Source organism: Bidens hawaiensis, unplaced genomic scaffold, assembly GCF_021521415.1.
Source record: "Bidens hawaiensis isolate Kalapana, Puna unplaced genomic scaffold, B.hawaiensis_p1.1 tig00015194_1, whole genome shotgun sequence".
Lineage (NCBI taxonomy): Eukaryota > Viridiplantae > Streptophyta > Magnoliopsida > Asterales > Asteraceae > Bidens > Bidens hawaiensis.
Window position 1 is genome coordinate 112321 of NW_027492349.1, and position 11189 is coordinate 123509.

General features: G+C 37.0%; 1 protein-coding gene across 1 annotated transcript; it reads right to left on the bottom strand.

Annotated features, from left to right (window-relative positions):
• Window positions 1-4753: 4753 nt before the first annotated feature.
• On the bottom strand, window positions 4754-10566 carry LOC143548524 (uncharacterized). The gene is made up of 6 exons (XM_077039657.1): window positions 10142-10566; window positions 9469-10047; window positions 5467-5777; window positions 5283-5384; window positions 5068-5202; window positions 4754-4961 (listed from the first exon to the last, which is right to left on the bottom strand). Exons 1-6 carry the CDS (start codon window positions 10236-10238, stop codon window positions 4830-4832), a joined length of 1356 nt encoding a protein of 451 aa, XP_076895772.1. The 5' UTR covers window positions 10239-10566; the 3' UTR covers window positions 4754-4829.
• Between the last annotated feature and the right edge of the window lie 623 nt (window positions 10567-11189).

Below are 11189 nucleotides of genomic sequence, written 5' to 3' on the forward strand. Positions count from 1 at the left end.
AATATACAACCTACACAAAATTATATAACCTACAATTGTTTTGAACAATAATAACATACAACATACAAAAAAGTATACAACTTACATATGTAATTCGACATCAACAATTATATAAACTAGACAAAGATACACATATCCTATACGTGTGTAGGCTATATGTTTTTCGTGTGTAGGTAATATGTTTTCTTATTCTTAGAACAAGTGTATGTTATATGTTTTTGTGTAGGTTGTATATTTTTTTTTTGACATTTAATGCTAACATATGTAAGATAGTTTTTTGTATTATTCATCACAATGTATCTATGTGTTGATGGATATTGATATATTGAGTTGGAAGAAATTGGTTTTGGATATAAAAAATTTTAATGTATGAATAAATTGTATTTGTGTAGGATAAAATTTCGAGTCTAGGTTATATGTTTTTCGTGTGTAGGTTATACGCTTTCGTGTGCGTGGGTAGTTTATTGATGTTGAATTTTTTGTGTCGGTTATATGTTTTTCGTGTGTAAGTTAAATGTTTTCGTATTCTTAGAACAAGTGTAGGTTATATGTTTTAGGTTGTGTACTTTTTTGTTGATATTTAATGCAAGCACGTGTAAGATAGTTTTTTGTACTATTCATCACAATGTAACTACGTGTTGATGGATATTAATATATTGAGTTGGAAGAAATTGGTTTTGGATAAAAAGAAATTTTAATGTATGAATAAATTGTACTTGTGTAGAATAAAAATTTAAGAAAGAAAAAATAAGTTATAAAAATAAATGAATTCTTAATATTTTGCAATTATAATAATTTGATTAGTTGTATTAATTAAATAGATAACTATTATATTTATTAGTTATATTAATTGAATAGAGAGCATGTATTAATACTTTCTTCATTTATCTTTAAGCATAAAAAACCTAAAATAAACTAGTGGCTCATATTCATTTCTCACAATAATCTCATTTCTCTCCTGAACCATCCCCTGTGTATATATATATGGGTCAAGTTAAAATAAGAAGTATAATATTTGTAGGAAGGATAAGAAGTAATCTTATTCATTGATTTTGGATTTGAATGGTTAGGATTAGTTTGAGAGAAAACTAAAGATAAAATAAGAAAATGGGCAAAAAAGGAATGACACATATTATTGACTTTCTCTCACCACATGTAAGTCACATGCCAAGTTCCCTCATTATTTTAAAACGCCCATAATTTTTTTATATGACATTGTTTTTTTTAAAAAAAGACCATCATAATAACGAGGGTTTTTAAATCTTTAATATGAGTACCATATTGCTATATAAAAATAAAAAAAATTAGTGGGTTTTTTATGCATTATGTTATAGGTGTTGGCTATTGTGTTTTTTGTTTATTGTGTTATAACATTGTTTTTTTAATTGTGTTTTTTTTCATTACCAAAAATGTGTTTATTCATTGTGTTTTCGTATAGTGTTTTTCTTGCTAAGATATTGTTGTCATAATAAAAAATATTGTGTTGTAAGATTACTTCGTTGTGTTTTATCATAATTGTCATTCTCATTGTGTTTTAAGATATTGTTTTCTTCTATTGTGTTAAACATGGGCATCTATAGATTTGCGGTTATTGATCTTGTTAGTAAAATACGTCACGATATGCCACACCTCTCAATCAGATTTAAGCCTTGTCACCTTGACATGGATGACGGTCCATGCGATGCAGCAGGGATTGGTTTTGATGATTCCACCAACACTTTAAAGACGGTGTTTGTTGTCGTTGAAGACACATACCGTAATAAGGCCTGCGCCATGGTTCATTCCTCTGGGACGAGCTCGTGGCGAAAGTTAGCACAAGTCCCGGCTTATACTATATTTGGTGAAGGTGTATTTGGTCATGGACGTTTGCATTGGTTGGCGTTCGGTTGTGAAGACAGATCACAAATAGTGTGGTTTGATGTGAAGACGGAGGTTTTCGGGTTAATGGACCCTCCCAAATCAAATGGGAATGGCAAATTTGAACAGTTGGTTGATTTAAACGGTATTGAAGTTGGATTTGCATATTTCGGCTCCTCTTATATATTAAAACGGGAAGAAGAATGGGTGTTGCACTGTTGCTTTGATCACCTTAGTGTTATTGTGCCCCGACACCATGACTATTTTGTAGAGGTTTTGGGTTTTTGGAACAAAGACGGGGACGTATTATTGACCTACGGCTGCCATAGAGGGGAACGGTTGTTCGTTTACAACCTCAAAAGTGGTCATTTGCAAGAAGTTGATCAGGGGGATCCATGTAATGTATCAGAAACCCGGATGTGCCAAAGCAGCTTGTTTTCGCTCCACACAAGTGCTAGCTTATTCCATTAAAAACTGCTAAGTTCTCGCGTATCTGCAATTATCAAGTTGTTTATTTTGAGTATGGAGCTCCAAATTGCCTATTTGATATTTATATAACCATTAAGTTGTTTGTGAACTAGAATTATAAGACTACGATCTTGTCTCATCTTTGTTTTCTGATTGAGATTTGGAGAATCAACAAATAATTTAATATGAAAGTGCATGTACGACTCCCGGATGATCCAAGTTATCAATTCCGAAATTTCCCAGGCAAATTTCATAAAGTTCAAATCATCTGATATGTCGATAATCTTTTGGTTTATTTATGTAGTCGGGTTGTTGCAAACCACCAAGCGCATGTGATGACACAAGATGCCGACTGCTATAAATGGAACAATGATCCTAACGTGTTGTGCTACGAGTGTGACTCATGCAACGCCGGGGTGCTAGAGGATGTGAGACGGGACTGGCATAGACTATCGGTTCTCAACATCATCTTGGTTTTGCTTCTCATTATAATTTATTTTGTGGGTTGTTGTGCATTCCAAAATGCAAAGAGGGCTGATGACTATAATACATATGGTGCAGCTACAATGTATAAAGCTAGACCTAAATGGAATTTTTATTAATAGTTACAATAGTTTAGTTGTTTTATGGTAGAATATATTGAAAATTATCACTCAATGTGTATTTAACAAGATTTTGAGAAAGAAATGTATTGTATCTAAAATGATGTCTTGAAACTCTTACAGACTACTGAGTGCAGGGTTAATATTGATCATGGATTTATGATATATCATATTAATTGAACAAGGGGGTATTATAAAAAGAGGTGTTAGGATAACTTTTTTATGCCTTCATGTCACTGTTAAGAAGTCATGTATTTTCTATTGCATAGATTTTGTAACAAAGTTAAATAAGTTAGTGTTCAATTACAATAGAACGCCCTACTTGCGATGCGCGCATATAACGTATATATGTGTGAATCCTCGGGTGGGCAAAAGTTATATTGCACTAATTTTGACGTTATTATACTAATCTCGTGAATATAACATTAAAAGTGGCGGAAGGTTAATCAGGCATCATGTGGTGGCGTTGATAGCCGAAAGACAAGGGTACATGCACCAATCGACCGGTGTGCTGATGGTTGAGTGTTATGTGCCTTATGTCCAAGGCTTGATGCAAAACTACTATCGAGCCGGGGGTCTCACCGGAAGCAGCCTCTCTATTTCTACGGGGTAGAGGTAAGGCTATTTACATCTTACCCTTCTCAGACTCTACCATAGCTTTGCTATTGGTGGGATATATTGAGTACGATGATGATTTAATTACAACAGAATGATGAATCAGACATCAACCTATATTATAAACAAGATAGATCAATAATATTCTAAAATTATTAACTCTTATCTAATATAAAAATCATTTATTTATTATTTATATAGTCAACTTCTTAAAAAAGTCAATTTCCAGATTCCCCTGACCCTAAATCTCACCTGGTTCAGACTTTTAGTGGTGTATATACCCTTAGCTTTATTTTACTAATATATCAATTATTCATATTCATTGTGTTTGGTTTTAATCAAATTGCCCCAAAAAAACAATTTCGAGAAGGTAGTATTAGTTAATTCAGTTGTTATATTGGTTTTTATTAATCCTAGCTATCGTCTTTTGGTCAACTGGTCCCAACTAATGAATTGGCTGTTGACGGTCCCAACTTTTAACGTATTTATTCCTAACGGCCCGCGACTAACAGAATCCTAACGTCGTCAGTTTTAGGTCGCTGGAAAAACGTTTTTTGTCGGAAAACTCAAAATTTTTCCCGAAAACTCAGCATTTTCGTCTCAAATATCTTGGTGAATTTGTATCGGACCTTTAGGAATATTTTTCTAGTAAAAACCCCAATTATTGAGATCGCTGGAAACCCTAGAACCATCGTCGGAATCAGTTGATGGTGCTCAAGTGGTGGTAGTTGGTTGGCGGTGAGTCAATTGGTTGTGGTTGCGGTGTTCAAGTGGTGTTTTCCGGCAATAAATTTGACTTTTCCGGCCAAAAACGTTTTTTTGACGACCTGAAATTAACGACGTTAGGATTCTGTTAGTTGCGGATCATTAGGAACAAATACGTTAAAAGTTGGGACCGTCAGTAGCTAATTCATTAGTTGGGACAATTGTTTTTTGTTACAATATAAGTAAAAACCAAAAGGCAATAGCTAGATCAGGAACAACCAATATACCTAATATTAATATAATAGAGTTTTTATCTATGAATATCAAACAAAACAATTCAAGCTCTACTAGATTATACAAAAAATGTCATTCAGTAATCAAAACAATCTCACACAAATCAAATGTCACAAATGGGTTCTTTCATTAACTGAACTTAAGCATACACAATTGTCTTTTTTTTACAATAATTAAAGCATAGAGATATTGCAGCTTGTACAAGTGAATGCACTTGGGATATATTAATATATATTCATATTTAGTATGTACACCTTATAAAGTAAGCAAACCCTTTTGACTTGGTTCTTAATTTGAGCATTCAGTTTTGCATATTGGACATAATTTCTTCATCAACAGCCACTTCTTGATGCAATCCACATGATAATCATGTCCACATTTTCCCATCCTTCCAATCTTATCACCATCCTTGTACTCTTCCTGATCGAACAAAAAAAAAAAAAAAAAAAACGAAACGAAATGCATTCATCAGATTTTTTACAATTATAAAACGCAAACCCAAAATTTAAATAATATATATTCTTACAAGACATATGGGACAAGAAACTTCCTCCAGGTTTTCATCATAAGAGTGAACTTTTTCCATTAAATACTTTGACATGTTATCCTCGGACAAACCCGTGCTCACACTCCCTATCCTCTCCCCAAGATTAAGTAGATCCTGCCAACAAACTATATTAAAAACGAAGCAACAAATAAAATAATAATAATTGGTATACAATAGTAATAATTATATCGAACCTCGTAACTCATGCTGTCGATGTCGAGCCTCATATCTCTATACTGATCAGAGAAGTTCCTGGAATTACCATAAAAGGGTGCTTGATCCACCATCATGATGGTCTATGTAGACGAGAATTCACGTTCAAATTAATTGTACTATAACAATAAAATTGATAACAATGTGCACCTTTTTTAGGCATACCTCATGATGCCCCATACGGGACTCGGTTGGTGGTGGAAATCTGTCAACTGCTAGCCTCGGTCTTCCACTTCTGTAACTGCTACGCCATCCTCCTACAGAGCTATGCCTAGAATAGCTTCTGGAAGATAAATTATCCGGTGCGTGCAGTCCTTCGGTTGATGTACCACCATGTGCATAGTGGGAGTACCTTGAACTGTTCCCGTATGAAGACTCGGATCTTCTAGATAGACCATGTGATGAAGAAGCAGGATAATTAGAACTCCCTCCGATGTGAACTTGAGTCATCTCATGTCTGGAGCTGCCACTCATATCTGTTTTGTTTTTAATTAAAAAACATTAATTAATAATAATAATAATATAATAGTAATAATAATGGGTAAAGTTAAAATGCAAAGGGAGACAAAAATGAGAAGTGTGAGAATGATTTGTGGTCACACAAAAATCCCTTAAAAAATAAAAAAAAAATCATAACTCAATATATTATAAATAAAAAACAAAAAAAAGTAAAAACCAAAATGTTTACCCTTCATTCCTGTTCCCAAAAAAATAAAACGGCGAAAAGACACAGTGCTGAGAAAAAAGACACAATGCTGAAAATGAACATCATCATCGTACTCAGTATATCCCACCAATAGCCAAGCTATGGTAGGGTCAGAGGAGGGTAAGATGTAGACAGCCTTACCCCTACCCCATAGGGATAGAGAGGCTGCTTCCGATGAGACCCCCGGCTCGATAGTAGTTTTGCATCAAGCCTTGGACATAAGGCACATAGCACTCAATCATCGGGACACCGGCTGATTGGTGCATGTACCATTGTCTTTCGGCTATCAACGCCACCACATGATGCCTGATTAACCTTCTGCCACTTTTAACGTTATTTTCACGAGATTAGTAAAACAACGTTAAAATTGTTAGGAATCAGAGTCGGTACGCAGCGGAAAACCACACACAAGAACAAACGAAAGCAGAAAAATAAGAGACACGAGATTTATAGTGGTTCGGCCAAGATGCCTACGTCCACTTTGCAACTAGGAAATTCTTTATTAGGTGCTCAAAGAATACAATTACATCATGTGTATTTATAGGACAAGATTAGCTTGGGGAATAAGTCATCTAAATTAGGTAGGAACTAATTAGGGCCGGCTGCCCTTTTCCTTAATTCAAACCAACCTAGGGCCGGCCAATTAAAGGCCTTCGCATCCCAACAATCTCCCACTCGAAGGTCTTTGCATATTCAGCAATTTCATCCAAATAACCCACATCAGTAACTCCAGTATTCTTTATGTCTGAGTCCTCCAAGCCTCCAGTTCTCACAGAACAAGCTAAGACTCCAAAACCTCCCTAGTTGCAATTCCCCTCATTAATTAACTGAAGGGCCGGTTGAAGCTCCCCCGAGCTCCAACCCAGTCGTGACTGTTACCGCCACAAACTCCTCCTCTGTCTCAACCGATTTGCACACTCCACCGGATCCAGAGATACACCGAGGACCTTTACCACTCTCCTTATTAAGCAAGATTCTTCCAAGAGAGATTTTCACAGCCGGACTAGCAGTCTTCAAAACCCAACGTTGTTTTGTAACAGTAACCGGAACACGTCCCTTGCTCCCACTGTCACCGAACCCCTGACCTAGTTTAGACTTCCGACTCCGCTCAGCTCGAATCACTTTGGCACAAGGCTCTAATCTTGCAAACTGAACCTTCTTTTGCCCCTTCGACTCAGTGAGCCTAACTTTGTTTTGAGGGACGGCCACGCTTCCCTCAACAGGTACTTCCACCATGTATAATGAACCTTGCCTGTTTCCACGAGCAATAACCAGATTACCTTTAGTTACCTTCCATTTGCCACCACCAAACTTTACTTCTAGTCCCTGTTTATCCAGCTGACTGACAGAGATAAGCTTACTCTTCAAAGCTGGAACAACCCTGACATTCTTCAAGTTCCATGTGGTTCCCAAATCAGTTACTAAAGTAACGTCACCCATGCCCGTAACATCGAGAACATCCCCATTAGCCATTCGTACCTTCCCAAAGTTACCAACCTTTAGATTCACCATCGTATCCCCGCTGTGCATGGCATGGCACGATGAAGCAGAATCCATGGCCCAAGAATCAATAGAAGACTCCGTACAGCAAATCAAAGCATCTTCTTCACAATCAGAACCAAATTTATCCTGACATGTGTTTATCTGCTTTTTGCCTTCATTCTTCTCAGATTCTTCCTTGTTCCTTCTTGGACATTGATTTTTCACATGTCCAAACTCCTCGCAGATCCAGCACCTCACATCCTTTAGAGCTCGAGTTGAACTTTTCCCCCTACTCCCACTGCTCCTGTTATTTCCCCTTCCCCTGCCAACATTAAGTAACTCTGAAGATGACCCGCCACTAGAGTTCTTCCGGCGAATATCTTCACCCAAAACACTATCCCGGATCCCGTCAAACTTCAAAGTACCAGCCCCCGCAGAATTCGTGATCGCTGTCACAAAACCTGACCAGCTTTCAGGCAGAGAGGATAACAAAATCACAGCCTGAGTATCATCATCAAATTTCATGCCTACAGTTAATAACCTAGACAAAATCGAATTGATGTTATTAATATGATCAGTAACTGAACCGCCATCGTTCATCCTTGTCATGAACAATTCCCTCATCAAGAACACTCTATTACCGGCAGAAGGCTTTTCATACATGTTTGACAGAGCCGTCATCATACCACATGTTGTGGTTTCTTTCATAATGTTGAAAGCCACGCTCCTCGTCAAAGGCAGTATGATCTTTCCTTTTGCCTTCTTGTCCTTTGAGTCCCAAATCGCTTCATCAGCCGCACTCATTCCTTTTGGTTTTTCTGTCAAAACCATATCCAAATCGTGTTCCCCAAGTAACGCCTCTATTTGCATTTTCCACCATGCAAAATCAGTCCCGTTAAACTTGTCGATTCGAACCCTCCCGTCTTTAGCCATTGCAAACGAGAAAGAACCAAAAAAAAACACGAACAACCTGAAGCCAAGCAACCTCCAAAGAAAAAACCCTAAAACCCGAAACACCCGACCCGGTGCTTCACCTGCAACGCCCGAGTGAAACCTGCAACTCCAAGAAGTCCAAAACAGGAATTCTAATTGCAAAATCACCCGGAAAACCGTGTGTAAACAACGAGCCAAAGCTCTGATACCAGTTGTTAGGAATCAGAGTCGGTACGCAGCGGAAAACCACACACAAGAACAAACGAAAGCAGAAAAATAAGAGACACGAGATTTATAGTGGTTCGGCCAAGATGCCTACGTCCACTTTGCAACTAGGAAATTCTTTATTAGGTGCTCAAAGAATACAATTACATCATGTGTATTTATAGGACAAGATTAGCTTGGGGAATAAGTCATCTAAATTAGGTAGGAACTAATTAGGGCCGGCTGCCCTTTTCCTTAATTCAAACCAACCTAGGGCCGGCCAATTAAAGGCCTTCGCATCCCAACAAAAATTAGTGCAATTTTACTTTTGCCCACCCGAGGGTTCACACATATATACATTATATGCGCGCACCGCAAGCAGGGCGAATGCTGAAAATGAACAAACAACAAAATGATAAACAAAAAAAGACAATAGATCGCAAAATATAACACAATGCCGAACAAAATATGACACAATGTTGAGTAATATAATACAATATCAAGAAAAAAGACACATTGTCAAGAAAAAAAGACAATCAGTGACGAAAATAAACACAAAACACAATGATAAACAAAAAGACACAATGATCTTTTTCACTCAATTGTGTTTTTACATTTTTCGTTTTTGTATTAAACTTTGGGTTGCGATTTTTTTTTATTAAGTTTTCATTATTTTTTTTGAGGGGTTTTTTTTTGTGGCTACAAATCCTTCTCATCCTTCTCATTTTTGTCCCCCTTTGTAGAATAACTTGACCCTAATAATAATAATAATAATAATAATAATAATAGTAATAATAATAATAAATAATAATAAAAGATTAAAAGTAAAAACAAATAATCACCTGAAGGGGAGATTCTTCTTTGAGAGGGAGGAGGATAAGGAGGAACACAGTTCCACGGTCCGCCATTAGCGCATTGACCAGGGGCAGAATGGTAAAATTGAGAATGCGAAGAATTGGAATGGGGAGGTACATGGGATCTTGTGATGCTAGGTTCCAACTCAAGTCTATATCTACGTCTCACGTTTCTAGAAGAACCTTCATCGCTAATTGTGAGACTACTTCTATATGAAGGCGCGCTGTGAAAGTCAACAGACGGACTGTATGAGCTTCCTCCTGCACTATAAAAGCTGCCTGACCTTTTTCTTTTAAGGGGCCCGCCACTGCCAGTTGGGCGTTGCGACAGATCAGCTTCCATGTCACGCATATGCGGTCCAAGTGGAACATTATAGTTAGTGCAATTTGTGTGCCCGACAGGTGTCAAAGATCTAGGTTCTGTCATTGATGCATGTGAGTAGGAGTCAACAGGCACATAGGGCTGCGGTTCTATGTTAATATTTGACCTGCCTTCTGAATTATGATGGCGTGTCATATAATTTATTTGACCAACAAAAGGACCGTTCTCTGGCGCAACACCCCTTCCTAGTAAAAGCCAATATAACATCAAACGGTGAATTGCTGCAGTTTTGTTTAGGATTTGAATATTAAATTAAATTCATATATAGTAAAATGTTACCTGTAGGGAAGCAAGGCTGCTCGGTTGGAGTATGGTTGCTTCCGTGTGGATCAACTCCAGATCGTGTAAATGAGTTAGATAAGTGTCTATGCCTCATCTTTTCAACAGATAATTATGTCTTGCTCCTTGGTTAAATTAAGCTGCTGTTTTGCCAGCCTATACCTATGTGAGAAAAATAGCTTTTAAGCTTAAGATAAGCAATAGAAAATATACGAGTGTGTTTCTACCAAGTGGAAACTAAAATTCATAGAAAGAAATACCCCAAATAATACATAACATTGTCAAAAAGAGAATTTAAATAGTGTCTTAAAAGAGTAATTGACACTCATATAAACACCAAGCTTTTTACTCGGCTTACGATTAACAAATGCTTCTCGCGTACCTGTAGCTACAAACTACGCTTGCCAGGCCATGCAACGACATTCCTTTACGGCTTTACCTATTAATTTAGTAACCAAATCTAGAAACAGCATTAACCGATCACTTTTATCATGACAATTTCATCAAAGTAACTAACTAGTAACTACTAGTGCTAATTGCTTAGAAATATTCCATTTCTGTTTTGAGTAGGCAATTTCAAAGTAACTAAAACCACAAAACTTGGGTGATAAACTGAATGCTGAACCAAAGGATGCTTATGAAGTTAAATCCGTACCTATTACAGCCATACTATGAGTCGAACTTCAACTGAGACACCTATCTTATTTTATTGAAAAGATAGGATCAAAAGGTACCTCACATATTTCTCCCTGGAAATTGACCTATATAATTCAAATCCTGCACTGCACAAAAATGGTTATCCTGAAAAAAAGAACTATTACCTAATATAAGGGCCCGGTAATTGGGCTTTCGAAAAATCATTTAAGGGCCACACAGAAATACACTTCTTAAACAAACAAAACTTACAAGGAGACGGTGTCCTGTAAGGCAAGTCAACGTCCTTCTCTCCCGAGGTTCGAAATGTGGAGGTACCTTTACCGTCACCTGCTAGCTCTGTCCGCCACGGGTTAGCGACATAAAGTGCGAATAAAGGTTCATCGGGACATTT

Bases quoted from the DNA above. Each gene is read 5' to 3' on its own strand.
- LOC143548524 (XM_077039657.1), bottom strand. From the start codon at position 10,238: ATGAGGCATAGACACTTATCTAACTCATTTACACGATCTGGAGTTGAT. The intron at 5,778-9,468 runs GTGATTATTTGT...AAAACAAAACAG, and splicing joins AAGAAGAATCTCCCCTTCAG to ATATGAGTGGCAGCTCCAGA. The intron at 4,962-5,067 runs GTAAGAATATAT...TTGTTCGATCAG, and splicing joins TTTCTTGTCCCATATGTCTT to GAAGAGTACAAGGATGGTGA.